General features: G+C 49.8%; 1 protein-coding gene across 1 annotated transcript; it reads left to right on the top strand.

Annotated features, from left to right (window-relative positions):
• Positions 1-253: 253 nt before the first annotated feature.
• Positions 254-20904, top strand: LOC147043714 (acid-sensing ion channel 2-like; the record flags this gene model as incomplete). The annotated part of the gene is made up of 2 exons (XM_085933418.1): positions 254-529; positions 20779-20904. Coding segments are annotated over 2 exons (300 nt in total), but the record flags the coding sequence as incomplete, so codon positions are not given.
• Positions 20905-21667: the final 763 nt, after the last annotated feature.

Raw genomic sequence — 21667 nt, 5'->3', positions numbered from 1 at the left:
CTCCTGGCGGGCCTTCGCCTGCGGCAGCACCCTGCACGGCCTACGCTTCGTCTTCCCCTACTCGGGGGGTGGCGGCGGCGGCGGCGGGACGGCGCGCCGCCTCCTGTGGGCGGCGGCCCTGTTGACCTGCACGGCCCTGCTGGCCCTGGAGAGCGCCGAGCGTCTGGCCTACTTCCTGTCCTTCCCTCACGTGACCAGCGTGGACGCGGTGGTGTCGGGCAGCCTGGTCTTCCCCGCCGTCACCGTGTGCAACCTCAACGCCTACCGCTTCGGGCAGCTGACGCGGAATGACCTGTACCACGCCGGCGAGCTGCTGGCGCTGCTGGACGTGCACCTGAACGTGTCGCAGCCTCACCTGGCCGAGCCCGACGTGCTGGACTTCCTGCGGGAGCGCGCCAACTTCACGGCGTACAAGCCCGAGGCTTTCAGCATGCGCGAGTTTGCCGAGCGCGCGGGACACGACCTGCGGGAGATGATGCTCTACTGCCGCTACCAAGGAGACGAGTGCAGCCACCGAGACTTCCGGACGGTAAGTGAGTGCGCGGCGGCGACGGACTCGAGGAAAATGTCAGTCTTTTCTTTGGCCTGCCTTTTTGGGCGGGCTCTGCGTTCAGGGTTCATTCGTCTCGTTTTGTTTTGTGTCAACACCCACTTGTTGCCGCCGCCGCCTCATCTGATATTTAACTCTGGCTTGTTTCCAAAAGTTGCTCTTTTGTCTGCGACTTCATGCGTAAGGATGTGTGAGGCGAGGCAGGGGCCAAGAATGAAATGGTTCCATTCAGGAAGCTGGGCTACTATGTTTGAAGGTGGTCTACAAATGCTTTGGTCTTGGTGCTGTGGTTGTGGCGTGGCTTCCATCATGGCAATTTTGAACAATTTGAATAGTGCGCCTTCCTTCCTTCCCTGTACTTGGCATTCCCCATTTCTCACCCAATAATGCATGAAGGTGCTAAGCGTAGTGTATGAATTGTTGAGACTCGGCGTTCCGCTTTGATTCCGTGGGCGGCGCCCTCTCGGCGCAGGCTGTAAACAAAGGGCCCGGCCTCTGGCTGTCGGGTATGCTGCCGCCGCCGCTGCTGCTGCTGCTGCTGCTGTCGGCCATGACCGGACTGCAGGTTGAATCCATTTTCTTCAGTTTTGACAGTCGGCTTGCCCTCTTGTGTCGCGGTTAGCCTGGCGAGTCCCCGCTCGTCTCCCCTTTGCGGCCATCTCGGATGTCGTAGGTCACGTTGGAAAGCGGCTTTGTAATCGACTTGACAAGAGAGGCCACGAGAAGGCCTCGTTGCGTTTGGCCGCCTGTTGCTGCAGCTGCTCCTGGCTTGTCAGCTCGCCTTACCGTAGCCATGTACCTTCACCTCCCCGCGGATGCCGAAAAATCCCCAAACTAGAAGCTGTCACGAACGAGCGTTATGCTATTTTGCACAGATGCGCGGCGCGGCGCGGCGCGGCACGGCACGGCGTGCGCGTCACCTCACATAGTTGTCAACACATGCGCACGCTTGAAGTTCTCAAATCTGGAATGTTCCTCATTTAAACAGAACTGGCAGATTGGAAATCACTTTCTTCTGGGTTGCAGGCGTCCTGTCCTGTCCTGTCCTGTCCTGTACTGTAAGCGAGGCTTTCCGTGTGGGAGGTCAGCTGCGCGCCAATAGTTGATGCACAAATAGACAAAGTGGGAAGGGAATCCAGACAAATCATTACTTCAGACGATGCCAATAAATAAAATGTCACAATTTGGTCCCGCGCGATGTAGCGTAACGGCTAGCGTACATCATCATATGTAACTGAGCCTAGCACTCTATTCTTGTATTTTCTTAACACATACAGAGATCAAATGGTGAAATGAAATCCCTTTCTGCCATATTTTTCCGTCAATTCAATGAACACTGTGCTGCTCCTTGTGGTGTGTGTGTGCGCGGCGCTTTGGTCACCAGGGGGCAGTATAACCAGGATAATGTACGCACGGATGGAGCTTTTGATCATATAAATATAAATGCGGCACTGGTTTTTGCTTGTCAATATAAATGTTTGCGTTGAGATATCCTTTTCTCGTGTCCTGGCGTGGATTGTTTGCAAACTTTCTGCATTGCCCTATAAAACGTCTGTCTATAAATATTCCACAGCGTGAGCATTGTCATTTGTCTTTGCGAGCGAATCCCCCCTGAGCTGATTGCTCGCTCGCTCGCTCGCTCCCTGTGGTCTTTTACAAATTAGCTTCTCGTTAATTCGTTACGTACACGGGCTGATTTCGACCCAGACGCCATAAGTGGGCGGATCTTCTGCACTTTTCTCTGCTGATCACTTCAGCCCGAGATGAAGGTTTTTTTTTTTTTTGAAATACATCCCGGCACGTCTGAGACCTGTGCCATTAAACGGGCTTAGAGGAGGAGAGGCTGGAAGCTGGCCCACGCACAATGTGTGGATGATGATGCCAGTGGTGTAAAGAGTGGAAAGGCATGGATTTGGCTCGTGGTCTTGCCTCCATCTATATCTCATACTTTTATGACTTATTTATTGACTGCTTAGTGGACAGCTTCCAAAAGCAAACACACGCGCTGCAGATGAGATCACGTTCCTCTGGATGTTGGCCGACGTTCATGCAGGCCAACGAGATGTGGCCTCGTCTGTCTTGAGTGGAGAAAAGTGCTAATGGGCCTATTATAACGCTAAAAACATCAGAGTGCCCTTTCACACCGTAATCAGTTGTGTGTGTTCAAGACGACGCGTCAGTCATCTTTGGTGCGGGGGGGGGGGGGGCACGTCTATCGTTGAATTCTTTTGTAAATGCTGAAAATGACAAATAAATAAATGGAAAATTCCTGCGCTTGCTCCCTTCAGCCCGGTACCAACCCGTACGGGTCCCTGGCCCATTTGGTACCGGGCTATGGATATGATGACTGCAATTTTGCAATCAACTTTTCATTTGCACAAAATATTATGATCCCGTCTCGCTCGCTGCCTCCCGGCAGTTTGCTATTATTTCCTCCGCCAGTTAAGAATATAACAATAAGTTTCAAACATAGCGACTAATCAGCGGGGTTTGTTGAATGTTTCCCGGCAGGACAGTGTGACTGGCGGACTTTTAAGAGTGTCTCTCATAAAGCCAGCCCGTCTTGTTTAACAGCATCTTTTATGTTTCTGCCTTGCATGACGGGAAAAAAAAAAAAAAGGTCTATATTATCTTCTTTTTTTTATCACCCGCTCTTTTAATGGAAGCCCATTTGTTCAGCGCTGCAGTACGCTTATAAAATGTCTCGCTCAACAAAATTACATCTGGCCAGTGTGCTGCCCGAGCGAGCGGCCAGAAAAATGAAAGGTGAGGCGGTGAAAAGACGAGACGGGACGCGGGGTCGTCCCTCCACGCCGGAATACACGGGAATGCTTTTAGCCGCCTGTTCCTCTCCTCTGACGGTCATCATTTGCGGTGTCCGCTGTCTGTACACGTGTCTTTCAATCTTCTTGTTTGTTAGCCTTTGCTTTTTTTCTAACGCCGTTAGCATTTGAGCAAGTAGCGTAAACTCTCCTTCTTGATTCCCCAAAGGTGTCGAGCGCCAAATCGACAGCGCCTACCTTGAAAGTCAAGGCTTATGCTGCCTTTGATCTTCGTTGGAATACGGTCAAAGTGGCTGCTGAGCTAGCTGCAGGCCAACTGGAGGCCAAGCGTGCTATCCTCGCTCCTGCACAAAACAATTAGCGTCAACTTAGTTTGCCGTGCTAATTTCCATGCACTCGCTTAATCTCGTTTTCTTTGGGGGGGGGGGGGGGGGGGGGGAGAAAGACAACAAAAAGGCGGCTTTGGCGGAATCCCGCTTTCGCCCATTGTCGGCCATCTTTCCCCAGAAGCTGGCTTTGGGGGGAGGCGGGCTATTTTTGCCAACACACAAGTGACCTAGATAAACACCCCGCGATCCTTCAGTGGCTGTCGTAGCCAGATGTTGCGTTTACCAACAGAGGAAGAAGCTGCTTGCGCAATGTGAGGGAGCCAAGGCTCAAGCAGAGTCCATTGATAGCATTCTTTTTTGGACCATTATTATACTGGAGTTGGAGCTAATTATTTGCTGTCAAGTGCAATGAGGTTTGATGAAACCATCACACCCAATTAACTGGGAGCACGCGTGTTCAAAATGAACCATCGATTGGAAACAATCCATTCAATTGGCCACCTCGTGTTCCGTTCTAAGCATCATTCTGAGCCCTGCCGGTGACACACACACACACTTAGCCATCCATCCCAAGTTAACGGATCCCCCGATGTGTCCAATTAGCCCAAGATGGAGGTGGCAGATGCAGTGTCTGATGGCGCAACGCGACTCCATAACGGCTGGCTAATTAGCCGATACATCGCAGGCCGGCGTTTGCGGGCGCGATCCGGCGTATTAGCGCAGTAATTAGCCATAGCCACGTCCCATTTGCTTTTATATGGCTTTGTTTTTACAGTGGCGCCTGGCTTTTGCGTATGGCCGCCCGCCGCCTCCGTCTTTGTGCCCGGGTGAGGGTGACGCCATCACCGCGGCTGCGTCGTTGGCCAACTCCACCACTCCTAGATGCTACTAAAATAGCACTTGCAGACGCAGCACCAATCGGATGATCAAACGGAAGTCCAAATAGCATCTGTCTAGCGTTTGATGTGGTGTGGTGAGGTGCGGCGGCGGGTGCATTGTGCTACCTAGGCGGTGGACAGCGCGCCCGCCCGCCCGCCCGCCACCTCCTCGGCTGGCCCGCTCGCCTCGTTCTCAAAAGATGAGCCAAGGATATGAATAACACCACTGTCCATTGGCCACTTTATGGACTCGCTTGTCATTACTGAATGTTGACATTTTACAGCTTGGAATTTGATTGCAGCAATTAGCTGGAATTTGAGTCATACGACTGCGCAGGCTTGGACAGGCTTGCTTTGCGCGCCCGCAAGTTTTGCATTGACGCCGACGTCCCCGAGGCCTTTTTGACAAGTCGGCCCCTGAAGCCCAGCGATATGAAATTGAGAAGTGGCCCATTTCTAGGCTTCTTTCAAAGCTGATCTTCTCCTAACGAGAGATTACCACGCGTTAGCAAACTGTCGTCAACATTTTCGAGCCATATTGCCAGGGAGTTTTGTTTCCGTGGTTACAACGGGGGAAATTGATGAGTTCATTGACTCAAGGTCAGAGTCAGACCGCACATCCTTTACGTGATGAGCGTTGAAAACTCATTTGTATTTTGTTCCACTTTGACATTCATTCATTTTGATCTGGCAACTCCAAGATTGTCGGCATTGCGCGTTTACTTTTGTAGGTTTCGCATCACCAATGTACTTTTATATAGGTGCCTTTCAATTGGAGACCTTGTTGTGAGTTAAAGAGCGAGAAAAGCCTTCAAAATATTTGTGCAACGCTGACAGAGTGATGAGAAAACAAAGAACAAATCCATGTAATCTGCCACAACATCATAATTAAAGCCCCAACCAGAAAAGAAAAGAAAAGAAAAGAAAAGAAGCGGGTTGCTCAGACAACGCTTCCTGTCGGTCGGTCGGTCTGTCGGTCTGTCTGTCTGCGGCTTCAGAAAAAAAAGAACACGCTTTGATTTTCAGAGAGGTGGGAAGGCTAGAAATGTTTCTTTTCACATTTCTTTCTTTGTTTGTCGAAAGCCCAAAGCGCCTTCATTAAGGCAAGGCGAGCCAAGGCTGCATCTCCCGCTGTCGATTGGTAATCAATCGGCGTTGTGGAAGGTGGTCTGGCAAGAGCAACTTTGGCCGTTTGGGAGGCTTTTAATCCGACCTCGCCGACGTTCGCCTCCCTCCTTATGGAGTGGTGACGCAGGCAAAATGACAAGTGCGGCCCGGCACATCCGCTCTGCGAGCCGCCGTGTCACTCTCGGACTGCTTAGAGCGCATCCATTATTCACCAAGCCGGCGGCGGCAATGCAATTGGGGCAGGCAGGGAGGGGCCGGACCGGGCGGGGCCGGGCCGCTGCTCGCCGGCTTTGCCGCCCGAGTTGACGAGTCGCCGAGCAAAGCAATCGGGCTCGTCTAATTTCTAGTAGGAGTGGCAGCCATGTTGGACTCCTAATGCCAATGTATCCCATCATCGTATCTAAAGTACTGACTTTTAATAGCTTAACCTTGAAATTGAATCGACTTGTCAGGAGTAGAGCCACACACACACACACAAAAAAAAAAGTCTACCCATATTGTTTGAGACCAAGGCTCATTTTGGCTCATGACCACATCAGGGCAGCGCATTCATGGTCAAATGAAGCTCAGCCTCCAAAATTCACTCTACAAACAGCTGCTTGAAGTCCAAAATGCATTTTTGCACCAAATCCAAACGGGCCTGCTCATCCTGGATCCTCCTTGACAAAGCAAAGCAAAGCAATCAGCCAGCGCAGACTCGAGTGGATCATTTGAAATATTTGTCACGTCGGGCTCCCATCGTCTTTCCCATCGAGCGGAACGAAGGCGGTATATCTCGGCTGGGCGGTGTGTTCCGCTGGCCAAATGGCAAATTGGCCCAATCCTTCTTTTGGGATACGAAGGACCTGTTTATTTATTCTCTGTCTGTGTCCTCCTATTTGTGGTTTGCCGGAAAGACCGTATTGCTCCCCTCTTGCCAGGACCTAAAGAAAAACATCCATTATTCACGTTGCCGCCTGCTGGCTACTCATTTGGATCTCTTATTTATAAGCGTGATGGTGACTCAGCTTCAGCGTTAGTTATGTTGTCTGAGGATTCACGCATCCTCCATGCTGCACCATCGATCATCAGTTTGTATACATTCCAGCCATTGTTTGCCATGCCCGGAGGCCTCTTTTATTCCATTCCGCTGCACCGCGGTGAAGCAGCATGTGGCTTCAGACGTGAAATGAAACCAGAGCGAGGAGTCGCAGTGCGGCCAGCCGAGGAGAAGCCAGCGGATGAGATGACGGCGAGACTCACAAGCGATCGGTCTAACCGGGCGTAATCCATGGATTACGTTGGATTGAGCGCCAATCCATTAGTCGTGCCCGCTGAGTATTGCGCAACTATTGTGGCGTTACCCCAGACGACCGTCCCGATACTTTTGTATGGCGTGAAGCGAATGTAACTTTTTGGGATTTGAATTGTACTCCTGAAAAAATGTCTTCTGACATTTGGACTTGTACAACGCTAATGCTAACGTGACAATAGATAGACGGCGGGCGGATTTCCGACACGGGCGGGCGGCTCTTAACGTCGGAACACCCGCCCGCGCGGCGTGACCTCGAGCGACGAGTTGGCAAGCGATAGCCCTTCAACGTCGTACAACGGGCTCCGATCCGAGTTGGGCGCAACAAGCCGTGAGAGAAATCTCGCAAGGCTCAACGGCGCATCAATAATTCAATAAGCGCTGTCGTGACGAGCGACAAAAAGAAAAGAAAAATGGGAACAAGACCGTGAGTGACGCTTACAAAGTGTCTGCTGGAAATATGAAAGGCGGCGCACGCCGAGGGTTTTGATCAGAGTTGTTTTCTCTCAGCATCCTAATTAGACATTTACGTCTGGCAATTAGACTCAACAGAACGACGGCAACCGACAAAAAGCTCATCGATCGAGATTGTCTGATCTTGATGCCAAGTGAGCGGCGGCAGTTACTATGTACGTCAAGAAATAATGCATACGTACAGTTGAGAATGGGAATAGTTAGCAGAATTGTCCGGGCCAACTCTTTGAATATGAAATAGGAGGGAGGGAGCATTTTCAGCACAAGCGATGACTCATCAGGTCGTCATAAAAGAGTGCAATTTCCGCCTTGTTTCCCGTCACAAAACCAGGCAAGCCAAATGGGCCGTGATTAGATGAGCTAGCTCAAAAAGATGAAGCTTCAAGATTCAATGAGTGGAGGGAGATAAATGTTTTCTCCGTGCGCAGCCGCTCTGACCTAAAATGCTTTGTTTTTCTGTTGTCGTCACGGAATAGGGTGACCGAGAATGTCTGTCTGTCTGTCCAATCAATTTGAGCTGGCCTCGGAAATGTCAAAAAGCAGCAAAGGGAATCCAAAATAGGCAGGCGCTGGCTCGGGTGGAAACGCGCTTTAATGCTTTGAGCGTTCCCTTACGAGGCCTTTTGTAAAAGCTGCCATTTCCCCCCCCCATTGTCTGTAAACGGCACCCGGGTGGAAGGAATAAAGGCCACATGGAAATTTGGGTCATGAAATGAAATGTCTCCTGCTCAATGCATTAGGGAGGAACCTTGAAAGAAATCAACTCGTAGGTAATCATCGCCTCGGCCAGGCACGGCAGATGAATGCAGAGCAAGTTTTGCCGTCCCTCTCACCCGCCGCTTTGTCTTATTGCTCTCCATGCGTTGTCATGACACACCGCTCGCCGCCTGAAGATGTATAGGCACGATTGCTGCTCCTTACTGCCAAGAAGGACTGACGGAGAAAATCAACCCAAACATTTGCATAAAACGGCGGCGGCGGCGGCGGCAGAACGACGTATTGCCTCATTTCTCACTTTTTGGGCACTCTGTAATGACTCATCCTTTGCCACTTTCATGTCTTTGATCATCGTGGATTTTTTGTAGGCTGCATAACGCATCCAATTTGCCGCCTTCCTTCCTTCCTTCCTTCCTTCCTTCCTTCCTTCCCTCCCTCCCTCCCTCCCTCCCTCCCTCCTCAAATGAAGTGATGCTGAAAAAGGTGGACGCATGGGGTGTTTGTGAAACGAGGGCACACCGCAGGGAGTATTTGTGTCACCAAGTTGCTTAGCGACTCCACGTTTTTGCCCAGCGTGAGTTGAAGTAAAAAAAACAAAAAAAAGACAAATGAGCTGCGGAAGAAAACAAACATGCAAAAAGAGCCCAGCATCTTCCAAGTGTTGTTTTTGAGCTCTTTCGATTGAGCCTGCCGCCGCCGCCGCCGCCGCCGCCGCCGCCGCCTCGTGTTGTTGGCGCGCCGTGTCATGGATACGCACCTGAGCGCGTTTCCCTCTTTTGCTATCAGGCCAGAGCAGGCTCGGAACCTTCTTGTCAACAAGCGCGGCTGAGCGAGTCTGAGCTATTTTGTTGTGCTCACCGAGCTTAGCTTCTGCCGGTTTCTGCTGTCCTGTGTGCGAGGTAGCCGTCCTGTTCGGATGGGGGGGGGGGGTTGACGTTTCCCAGCTAATATCTGAAGGACTGCAAAGTTGTCAAGTTGAATACCCGAACTTTGTGTTGTAAGCATTGGGCAGTATGAAAATGTTTTGTCTGAATTGCTTGAGCGTTGTTTTTGACATGGTTAAAAAAGGTACCAAAATAGCAAGCACGTAACACGGCATATCGCTGCCCTCCTACTCAACTTTTGCTGTTTCTTTTTTTTTTTTGGGTGGCCGTGGGCGCGCACCGGACGACTCGAGCCAACTTTATGACGGCGATAAAATCCCAAACACCTAAATCCTGCATCTGATCAAGCAGCCACCTGGACAGATGGCAGATAGAACTGGCCATAAAAAAGTATGTTTTGATTCAGGAGCTTTATCTTAATCTCCTGCTCTGTGTTTAAACGCCGGAGCCTTTTTTTTTTTTTTTTTTTAGCAGCCATTCTCCTCATACTTTGCTTGCTGCACCATTTAGATGAAGCTTTGGTTGCTTTCATGACAGAGAAATCACACGGGCAGGCAGGCAGTGAAATGACATTAAAGAGGGAGGCCACTGGATGCATTTGCGGGGAGCTCAGCTTTTCTTCTTTGAGCCAGCCAGACTGCGGGGGTGGGCAGATGATGATTTGCTTTGGTCCAAAAGGCCACGTTGACGCTCGAAAGTTAGTGGAGGTGGCGCTGGAAACGCTGCAAAATGACGGTGGCGCTTTTGCGCAAACTGACCTTTCTGGGCCCATTTTTTTGACCTGCAAAATGGACGATGGCGTCTTCACCTACTCTGAGCAAATGCATGGCAAAATCTCTTTTTGAAAATGCTCGCTCTCTCGTGGGTGGCTTGTCATCTAAAAAGTCAAATTGCAGTCAAGCCATCGTAATAATGGTTTGGATGCTTTGCATCTGTTCTTTTCTGCACTGACTGATGGTCATTTCCATGCTAATTTTGCTGGAAAGGCCCCCCCCCCCCCCTTTTGGAGTCAGTAAATTGGCCCGTCGTCCACGTCTCATCAAGTTCCGAGTCTGAAAATCGGTAGCTTAAGTCTGACCCTTGTTATTTCACTGTAAGTGGACGTTGAGCGCTACCTCTCTTGAGTTGTCTTGAATTTTACTTTGGGATTCGGCGCCATTTTTTGCGAGGGAAGGGCAGATGGGAAAGTATCACATCCTCTCTGCCTTCTTTTGAAAGTCACTTTGACGTGAAGGTGTCTAATAGCGCTTTTCTGAAAGTAAAAAAAGCAGTCAAATGCTACCTTTTGGATGATTGATGGGGATGGCAGCCTTAAAATCCACCAAGTCACAGCTTGGCAATGACAGTTGAACTCCCTGGAGGAAAGGTACGTCGGCAGGTCCTTTATCAAACGTGTGCCGTGCTCCCCCCCCCGCGCAGCCTGTCGCCCTCAATGTGCGTGACATTAATATGATCCAGCAGGGCGGCCGACACGGGAGGACCACTGAGGACGACGGCGCCGCCGCCGCCGCCGCGCTTCTAAGAAGGAGAGATTGCGCCAGCCAGCCAAGCACTTGGGAAAGCAAGGTGGACAGAGCGCTTATGACAGCAGCGGTCAGATAGATACTTTGGAGCTTTCATAGAAAATTCAAGTCCCACTCTTTGACAAGTGGCTCTCTCAGAGAATCTTCCAAGCGATGGTCTGGTTTTGCTCCGGCCACATTCCTTCGGATGAAACCACTGCAAAGTTTGAAAAGGCTCATGTAGGTGCACCCACCAACCCCAAAAAATCCTTCCAGCATTCCGTCGGGTCTGTGGGCGCACTGTTTGGCTATCATTTTGCCCCACTTGCTTGCATCTCCAGCACGCACGCACGCCAGCCAGCCCGCCAGCCAGCCAGCCTGCCTGCCTGCCTGCCCACCAGCCAACCCACTGAGGCTTTTAGCGTGCTGTGTCATGTAAAATGTATGAATGTTGGCCATTACAGTAATAACAGTGGAAAGCAGCCACATTGTGCTTCCTTCCGTCACGGGTGTCGGGGGAGGGGAAAGATCATCTCCACTAACGTGATCAGAAAAAGGGCTAGGAGTCATTTGGCCACGCTTGGTACGACTGACTGACTGACTGCCCTTAAGTGACCTTTTTATGGTCAATCATTAAGCAGCACAAGACGTGAGAAAGTCCTTATTTGAGTCATTCACGATCTGATGTCCATTTTCAAGCTGCAGCGAGCACTACATCTGATCTCATCCGAGTTTAGCCGCGTGCGTCGCCAAAAGGTCAAGGGCGAAGGTGGCTCGACGCAGAGCAGAGCAGAGCAGAGCTTCCTTCCGTAAGCAACGTGGAGCGCAGGCAGGCAGGCAGGCAGGCAGGCAGGCAGGCAGGCAGGCAGGCAGGCAGGCAGGCAGGCAGGCAGGCAGGCAGGCAGGCAGGCAGGCAGGCAGGCAGGCAGGCAGGCAGGCAGGCAGGCAGGCAGGCAGGCAGGCAGGCAGCCGGACAAGGCAGGCAGCCGGACAAGGCAGGCAGCCGGACAAGGCAGGCAGGCAGGCAGGCAGGCAGGCAGGCAGGCAGGCAGGCAGGCAGGCAGGCAGGCAGGCAGGCAGGCAGGCAGGCAGGCAGGCAGGCAGGCAGGCAGGCAGGCAGGCAGGCAGGCAGGCTTCATCGTTTCTCGCCACGGAGCTTTGGCCACTTGAATGTTTTGTCTTTGATCCTGAAACAATTTCATCCACTTGGAGATGAAAGGCCATCAAAAATTGCTCGTTGCGCATGACAAATGAATGTCGGCTTTTTGCAAAAAGACGACGGCGATTTGAACAAAGATCAGCATTTGTAATGCTTACCGTTTGAGATTCACTGAGGTTATTGACTCAGCCAGCGGCTGCTTCACGCCTGCGCGGGTGGGTGATGGATGTTTCCCATTAAGGTGCACAGGCAATTACAAAGAAAAAAATCACGTTTGGAATCACTTGCCGACGGAATTCTTATTTGTTGTTCATCGCATTTTGATGGTGTGTGTTTTTGGAATATTAATGACGACGCCGAGTGAAAAACAAAGCTGCCTTAATCTGCGTCGCTTTTATGCCTTTTGATTATGAAAGCCAATTTCCCCGTGCAGCCTTTTCTTTTATGGCAGTCCAATGTCTTTTGTCACCTGGCTGGCTGCTTAATGCTCTTAAACTCTTACCAGTTGCATTTGTGGGTTGCTCATTTGTTGACTGTGGATGCCCTAAAGCGTTTCATTGGTGAATTTGGGAGCCAATTAGCCGAGATGAGCTGTGTTGCGCCGCTTGCTCAAGTGGCACAGCGCCCCCAGGTGGCGTTTGGGTTTTACTGCGGAATTGCAAAAGCCTGCATGTAGTACTGTTCAGTAGTTGGACATTCCTATTTCTTTTCTATGATCGTGTCCTTTTGCAGCCGCCGCTGCTCGCTCGTTAGCGTCACTGTCACGGAGGGAGGGAGGGAGGGAGGGACGGAGGGCGGGCTACCGGCAGCAGGCTGTTGCGCTTCCTCAAATCTCCACCAGATGTCGTAGTATGGTCAAGAGTGAGGCCTCTGATGTTAGCGCGCTTTCAAGTTAAGACAACATTGAAATAGGAAAGAAAGTTGCAGACATTGCAATAGCCACATTTCATCGATGGGAGGCAAATAAGCTGTTATGCCAGGCTTCATGAAATGGCGTGGTGGCTGAACATTTTGTGCCGGCAGATCACGTAAGAGCAGCTTCTGTTTCTGACGCTAGGTGGCGGTAACGAGTCAGACGTCTACTTTCAACTTCTAGTCAAGCGTGCGTGGCACATCTTGCTGTTTTGAGGAACAGCAAAAATGACCTTAGAAGCATGGCGACAAAATGGCAGACTTCCTGTGACTGCTTGAGTCTTTTTTCTTTTTTCTTTCTACTCACGATAGACACGCATTCTAAAATTCACGGTGCCTTTGAAAGGAGAGTGTTCTGCTTTCAGAAGGCATCACGTGGCTAATGAAGTGATGCACATTACAAGTGCAGCCATCCGTCACATTCTCCCGCTATGACCCCTTTTTTTTCTGCCGCCGCCACCACCACCACCACCACCACCACCTCCTCCTCCTCTTCTCCCACTCTGTCACTTCCAAACTTATATCCTCATCTGGCTTTGAGAAAGCGTGGTGCGGAGCATCGACTTGCCGCATGAGGGAAGGGGAACAAATACTTTGGAGCGCCGCTGTGTCTTTGAAGATGTAATTGAGCAGATTGGAGGAGGTCTACCTCAGCCCACCTTTCTAGCTGCCAATTGGCCCATTTGAAAAGGTCAGGTCGGCCGCTCAACCGCTGGCAAACAAAGAGCTTGCTTGTTCTGCCAGCACGCTCCGCTCTCATTTATTTGCCTCCCGGTCATCTCGACAGGAGTTGTTGTTGCTATCCTTCCTAGCAGGTGAGGTGACGCAAACCACCCCCGCACCTCAGTTTGCTCAATATTGTCATGTTTGAGCCACCTCCAGCTTTTAGTCTGGAATAAAAGCCACCCTTTATTGGCTCACTTTATCTTCTCAAGCCGTAAAGCTGACAGAGAAGCCAAAGAGCCGTCAAATTTGTCCGAGTCGGTCGCCCTTGAGCAAGAAGTTCTCGCAGCCGCCCACTAATGTGTCAATCTGAATTTCGACTAAGCACAGCGCCCCCACGCTGCGGGCTCGTTCCTTTGACGCATCCCCGCCTGCCGGGAATGTTTTGCTCTTGAAGAGCCACATTATTGCGATTGCTGTCAACTTTTTCTTTGACCAAGCAAACGAGGAAGAAAAGAGAGAGCATAGATAGATAGATAGATAGATAGATAGATAGATAGATAGATAGATAGATAGATAGATAGATAGATAGATAGATAGATAGATAGATAGATAGATAGATAGATAGATAGATAGATAGATAGATAGATAGATAGATAGATAGATAGATGGCCTCCACGCAGAATGGAGAGCAGGAAATGCACATCCAATGTAGTAAGAAATGCAAGCACAACCAAAAAACAACTGCGCTCTCAATACATCACAACACAGTGACAAAGATCCACAAAGTCAAGACATTTACTGATGCCGCCACTTACCCAAACAAACACCAGGCAGGCCAAATCAGTCAGTCAGTCACACTCTGGTCGTCTTTCACTATTGTCCCTTAAAGAGACGCTCCCAGCACCAACCAAATGATACTTTATCGAGGCTATTTATTTTTCGATTTCATTCTGCTTTATTACTTTTGATCAAATCACGACCATGCTATTTTTGTTTATCGAGGAAAAAAAACACTTTTTTTAATATTGAAATATTTTTCTCAGTTTCTTGTTATATTTCCATCTAACATATTTGACGAAAAAGAAATGGGCTCGCCCTAATGTTAATCATAAGCGACAGTGTTGTGGTTCAAGTGATGCGTATTGTTGAGCTTGATGCCACTCGGGTGCAACTCGTAATGTCGTAAACTTGAAAGCTCCGCCAAAGACGTGTGGGAAATTTCTACAACGGCCTCTGACGACAAATGGCTCTAAACGCTACAAAACTGGCGTGCGTGCGTTCGTTCGTGCGTGCGTGCGTGCGCGCGCGCGCCAAAGCCCTGCAGAGAGAGAGCGCGAAGCTGTCATTAGCGACGCTTTTAAGCCTCTTTGCTTTTGCACGCTCGCCTGTCGTGGCTCGTGACAAAACACCACGGAAAGCTTTTAGGTGTCATTGTGTAGAGTGAAGCGCGCGCCAAGTTAGGAGGGAGAAGTTTGAATCCACTTGAATCATAATGGTTATGAAGAAAACAATTGCACTTTTGAAACTTTTTTCCAAGGGTTGGAAATAATACAAGTTTACGGCCAAAGTCCTTTCGAGAGGCGATTAAGATGCTGGTCATCAATTTGAGACATAATTGTCATACAGAAATGAAGGTGACGGAAACTCTTTGACTTGAGTTTCCTGAACATCCAAAGCGGAGTCCTAATTCTGCCGCCTGGACAACGACCGTAATAACTCGAGTAATATTCTCGCCGTGATGGTGGACGGCTAATGGAAAGGTCTTCTTTCGGCACATCAGTCTCCAAGCCTTCACGCTTCACAGCGCCCCCCCCCACCCGACCCACTGAAAATAGCTCACAATGACTAACAACATTTCGGAGGAGCCGTCGAGCTGCATCAGTGTCAAATCTGCTCACCCTCCCTCCACCCCCGTGAGCGACATCAGCACATGATTATGTCATCAAAGAGTCTGGCAAGTCTGCCAAAGAGAATAAAACGTAAATATGGAATGTCAGCAGCGGTAAGACGGGGCAGGGGCCGTCGCGCGTTGTGTGTGTGTGGAAAGCGTTGCCATAGGTTTCTTTCTTTCTTTGGTTCTTGCACTCAAAGACGTCCACTGCGGTAAGAAGAGCAGTCCTTGGCGTGATGGTAAAAGGGCCGCCACCGCGTCGCCTTCGTGACCACGCTCCATGTTGGTGCATTTCACACACAAGGGTGAGATGGGAACAAGCTAAGTGAGTGTCGGGTGCTAAAGTTCACCAGCAGACATCTCACTTCTTTGCTTTTTCCACAGCTCCCTCCCTTCCTAGTTCCATAGGCGAAAGAAAAATGGACATTTGAGCTGCCATTTCCACGCAAATGTGGGGGAGGAGAAGGAAGCACAGCAACATTAGTAATGGCTCATTATGGCTTCTTGGAACCAAACAACGGCTTTAATTGCGCACCGATGCAATGTTCCATGACCACCGACTTTTTATTTGACTGTTGCTGTGAAATTGCCGAGCAGAGGAAACGTCAATATTTGATGTCGGTCTAGCCTGACAAACGTTGCCATCAATATTTCATGTTGATGGCGGCTCAACATACACCCACCGTATGATCCATATTATACTTTTGCTTATTTGATTATTCAGCTGACACTTTGTTGGGATTCTTGTTGTTCTTTCATGCCCCCATGGGTGTTATGATGTGTTATTGCTAGCTTTGCCGTTAGCTAGGACAAAGCAAAGCGCCTCTTAAGCCTCTGAGATCAGCTACGCGTCGCTTGCCTGCGGGAAAAATCACCGGGGATGTACGTATGTTGACTCGATGATGAGTCATCATTCACCCAGATGAAGACGTGCACATCGGTGGTTTTCCCCCCCCCCCCCCCCTCTTTAGTAACAACAAAAGATGAAGCGTGGAATTTTTGAGTGGCCTTAATGGGCAAAACGAGCAACATTTTGTTCCACAGCTAACATCACGCTTGGCCACTCATCTCACCCCGGCGCTCGCAAAATGCCCGCCCGCCCGCCCGCCGGCCCGCCTGGCTCTCTCACGATCACAATTGCGAGTGCCAACTACTTTGTGGTTTGTGAGTGCACATCATCCCTTTCCATCTGCCAAAAAACACCAGCGCAGGTCGGAAGTTCCTCTTAATAACTTAACTCTTCTTGTCGGACGCTGGAGCATTGCGCACGACTGTAACCAGAGCTGTGCACGACATTGAACGATGTCCATGTGCTAAATGTGTACATTTGTAGCCATCGGTTCTTCTGCTGCATCATTTTGCGCTTGTTCTAATATTATAAGAAAATGACACGCCAGCCAGCCAGCAGGCCAGCCAGCAGGCCAGCGAGTAGTACTGGTGGTGTCACGGCGGGCGCAGCGTCCTTGCGCTGCCGCCGCAGACGTCTTCTGCCGCAGATGCTTGACATTGTTAAAGGCTGGGCTGGGCTGGGTCGGGTCACAGCGAGAAAAGTCATGCAAAGTTTGCAATTATTTCCGTTGCTCGAGCTGCCGTTGAGCAACCGCTATGTGCTCATTACTGCCTGCGCACGGATAATGAGATGAAGCTTTCAAGGTGTGTGTGTGTGTGTATGTGTGTGTGTGGGCTGACACGCTGTCGCTTCTTGATTTTTTTATGATTCTTTTTTTCTTCTCCTGTCTTGCGCCTCCTCCACCCAGGTGGGAGTGATGAAGAACACTTTCAGCAGTTGCAGAACATTGGTTGAAAATATGTTCCACAGTTTTACTGGTACTCAAGTCTGAAGCCTGCTTCTCATCGAATAGAAACTTTGGACTCTGTTAGACTGAGAAGGAGAGCAGACATTTCTCGAAAAAGGACCCCAAAAAATCGAGAGTCACTGTTGGGAAAGCCGAGAAACGATGACGGAATGATGAGAGAATTCCCCCCCCCAAATGGACAGGCGGCGGTATTCCTTATTCTTTCTTCTATCTCTCAATCAGCTTCATGAATATTTCACACACAGGCTCCGTTCTGGAGAACCGAGGGCTTTTTTTTTGCTTGATGTAGAAATGTTTCATAAGTCAATTTGTGTTTTCTTTGAAGTGGTAATAACGGGCACTAAAATACCTCGGCAGCGCTCCGTCTTTTCTCCTCCTTTTGTGGAAATGGGTGGAGCAATAAGAACGTACCACCCTGAGCATTAACGTAGTCAAATTGGAAAAGAAGTGTTCGTGTACATTTGATTTTTTTGGGTGTAATATTTCTACATTTTTGCTGAAGATAATGAATATGAATGTTTTGTGTTCAGTATTGTTGAGGATCTAATGCAATACAAATGTTAAATTACATTTCATTAAGTCTGTGTTGATTCTTCTTGCTAGCTCTTTCTTTCTTTCTTTCTTTTGGCTTTTACCCCTTTATTGATTATTTTTATTTTTTCAATGCAAAGCTCGTACGCAAATGTTCCACCACGGCTGGCTGATCATTTTTAATTGATTCTCGTGCTCTAAATTAATGAGGGCGTCCGAGGCAGACTGAAGACAAATCATTTTACACAACCGCAGCCGGCACTGACGGCTGGTTTTAATGAGGGCGCAGGCGGGGGGGGGTGTTCGCCGGCCTTCGGGTTGCCCCCCCCCCCCGACCCGTATTCTGTCAGGTCAGCGGTCGTCATGTTATTCTCTCTCTCTCTCTGTCTCTCGCTCTTCCTCTCTTTTGCCAGATGTCAGCGAATGTGGCCTGCGTGCGTGCTTTCTTCAGCCAACATAGCAAATGTCAGCTGGCTTTTTTCTATTTTTAGTCTTCTGAGATTTGAGGAAGTCTTGCGTGATTCAGTACAACTCGCGAGACTCCAGCAAGTATCAGCATCAAGTCTGAGATTGGAGTCTCATGAGATTTGACATGATGTCTAACCCTGATTTACCTCACGTCCAAAAAGATCTGAGCAAGTCAGGCGTGATTTGACGTTGAGATTTGATTGAGCTCAGGGAAGTCGTCTCAAAGTCTGAAGGAAATCCCAGGGCATAACTCCAAAAATGTCATTGATGATAATATCTCCTGTTTCATCTTGAGTCTTTCTATGATTTTTGTTGGTGCTGCATGTCAAAGTGCACTATCCCCCTAGTAAGTGAAATGTGCAAATCCGCCCGCCGCTGTACTTTTCTTTGTATCCGTCCCGGAGAAGCCACGGACGGCTGCCTCCCCTCCCGTCCCGTCCCGTCCCGCCCGTGCCTTGTCGCTCAGCCACGTGTGAAATGAAGTTCCGCTACCACGTTGTCTCGTGTGGACGCAATGAAGCGGCATTTATTTTGTTTACAGACGAGTGTTCGCAAAGGGTACACCTCGATCGCCGGTCCAGCGGAGTCTTTACGCCACGCTCCAATACGAATCCATCCATCCATCCATCCATCCATCCATCCATTTGGTGACAGGTGAGCTGGACTTGGTGCTTTTGGGCAGGTGTAGACAGCCGTTGATGTTCATCATTAAAAGAGCTTCTGTAGCGCGCAGCTGTGGTTGCAATGCATTTTGTCCAAACGCTGCTGCATGTCAAAGGCAAGCGGCAACTATGTGACAATCTGGCTCACAAAGCCATTTGGACGGGGATTTGTTGGCATTTCTTTCTTTTTTAATCATCCGCCCGTCACCTTTCACTGACTTCTCGCTTGCACTCGAGCGTGCGTGATGCTGAATAACAAATAGCATCTTTTGGCTCTGATAATTAAAGAGCAGCGTTCAAGCGAAAATGTTTGGAACGTTGGCCTGTTTTCGAGGTCTTTGCAAGGGCACGTCTCATTTTTTAATATTTCCTCGGCATACCACCCAAGGGGAAAGTTTGCAAATATTTGCCGAGCACCGATCAACACGGAATGGATATATTTGTCACTTTGAGCAGAAAGTGGTATAGGATGGAACAAAAAGTCTCAAGGATGGGCTGTTGCATGAAGTTAGCCATGTGCACGTGTTTGCTTTTATTGTTACGGTGATCACAGCCAGAGTGCTTGTTGGAATAGTGGCGAATGAATGTTGACTCAAAAGGCCTGCGTGTAACTGAGCGCAAAAGTGCCACTCTGACTGAAGTGAAACACCGGTGAATTTCCATGGACCTTTCCTGACGCTTGCAGGAAGATTGAACTGTTCAACGTGCTGACTTGATTGAAGATCAAACTTTCTTTGAGCTAACGTATTTTTTTTGGTTTGTTTTTTTTCCCCATGAAGTCAATGAGTCCACCCACAGTGACTCTTTCAATCTGTTGCGAGGTGGATTGAAATGAACCTTGTGCATAATAAAGTCTCGGAGATGAAAGTGCGGAGATTACCATAATGTATTCACACGTGCGCGTCAGCCCGGGCCCACCCGGTGTAGCCTTGTGTGAAATTGCTGCCGACGTTCATCCGTTCACGCATCCGTTCATCGGCGCCGCGTTGCATCTTCAAGGCGGCCGGACCTTCTGACGAGCCTTCAAAGGCTTCCGTCGAGCCGGAGAATTTCTCCCCTGTCCCAGTGAGAGATTACTGCGTGACGGAGCGCCACAATGGCATTTCATTAAGAGCTAATGCGCAGGTGCCACAGCTGGGACCTTACCCGGGCGGGACACGCTCCCAACTTGAAGACTTGGGCTCGTCCTGGGGAACACAAAAAGTCCATCGAATGCGGCCTTTGAGTTTTCCCACCTCAGCATCGGTGCGATTGCTTGCTTGTTTGTTTGTGTGGCGCGCAACGGAGCAGGCGGGAGAGGCTCCACTTCTCCAAATGTAAATGAATGGAATGAGAGCATAGCTGCCTTTGGCTGACAGCTTCTACCGTGTGCCGGCAATGAGCTTCAACTATGTACCCTACATGATATAGCCAGTATCACTCCTCATCCAAAAGATGAAAAGGACAGTTAATGCGTGCGACAAGCAGAAACACCGCGCCACCTCCTCCTTTTAAGCGGTCTGTGGGCGAGGCGAGGCGAGGCGAGGCGAGCCGAGGCGAGGCGAGGCGAGCCAAGGCTCTTGGAGAAATGTCAGCGCCATTATTCAAATGGAAACTTGATGTTATATGATGACCTTTTACACCCTTCCTTCCTTCCTTCCTTCCTTCCTTCCTTCCTTCCTTCCTTCCTTCCTTCCTTCCTTCCTTCCTTCCTTCCTTCCTTCCTTCCTTCCTTCCTTCCTTCCTTCCTTCCTTCCTTCCTTCCTTCCATCCATCCATCACGGAGTCTTAAGCCTGCTGTTTGTGCTTGTCGGCTTAGGATGGTTATTGTAAAGGAAAAAAAGACACATCTCCTTCACCTTGTGCTCTTTAGCGAGATCATAAGCAATCATTGTAAATTTTCATTGTAGATTTTCTTTGTCTTTCTCCCGTCACCTTAAGAATAGCGAGCAGCGCTGTCGAAAAAGAAAAACGAGTCGGAAGCACGCAGTCGGTCGCTCGGGTCCAAAAGGGCCGACGGTGAAATATTTGATGTGCGCAAATGAAAACTGCCTTTTCTGTTTATTCAGCGTTTTGACAAGAAAGGGAGCGAAAAAGAAGCAGCAACTGTTTGAAAATATTCCTTTCGTTTCTTCCAATTGCCCGTCATTGCTGCAGGTAGGCGGGGACCAACATTTCTGACATGGCACGTCTTGAAAAGAAGATTTTGGTAAAAGAAAAGAAAAGAAAGATGGCCTCAGATGTTAGCCACACACACAGAGCCCTCTGCTGGTTTCAACCAAGTCAACTCCTCATCATTGGAATACACTTACTTTTATTTCTATGTATTCATTTGACATGACCTTCTGATCTCAAAAACAAACATTCTTTAGTATCTTGTGTTTCTTTCCTTCTTTTGAACGCATTGCCATCCTCGCATATTGTCATGTTTTGTTGCGGCAAACAAACAAGGATGGAGGCAGGGGCGGAGGGGGGGTGAAGGGGCATCAGCAAAGAAAGGGGGGAGGGAGGAAGGAAGCAAGGAAGCAAGGAAGGAAGGAAGGAAGACGCGCGCGGGAGTCAAGGCAAGCCATGGAAAGTGGCAAAAGAGGAGGAGGAGCACAGACTTGATGCATTGGAGTATTTTTAGAAGGCAGGCAGGCGAGCGAGCGAGCGAGCGAGCAACTGAGCGAGCGAGCGAGCGAGCGAGCGGTGGCTTCACGAGGACAAAGTCGTGCGCGTTGTCGTGGTTGCTTGCCTCGACGTCCATAGCCATTCTGTAGCCTTGCGCTCCCGACTTTCCGAGCCAGCGGCGGCACCTGGAAGTCACACAAGTGAGAGCGCAAACGCGGGCTGACGGTCATAAACGCTACCACCGAGCCGCTCCGCTCTGCTCCGCTCTGCTCTGCTCTCATTGATTTCATTAGCTTCTCATCTCACGTTTGTCACCCTCCTCCACCCCACCCCAGCGCTGGTTTGTATTCCGTCCTTCCTTCCTCCCTCCTCCTCTCTTGCTCGCTGTGTCACACAAGCCGAAGCCGCCGCAGCAGCAGCAGCAGCAGCAGCA

Source organism: Syngnathus leptorhynchus, chromosome 16, assembly GCF_054491065.1.
Source record: "Syngnathus leptorhynchus isolate UIUO chromosome 16, UIUO_Slep, whole genome shotgun sequence".
In the NCBI taxonomy this organism is placed as follows: Eukaryota; Metazoa; Chordata; class Actinopteri; order Syngnathiformes; family Syngnathidae; genus Syngnathus; species Syngnathus leptorhynchus.
Note: the sequence above shows the minus strand (reverse complement) of the source record. Positions and strands in the feature narration are given on the sequence as shown.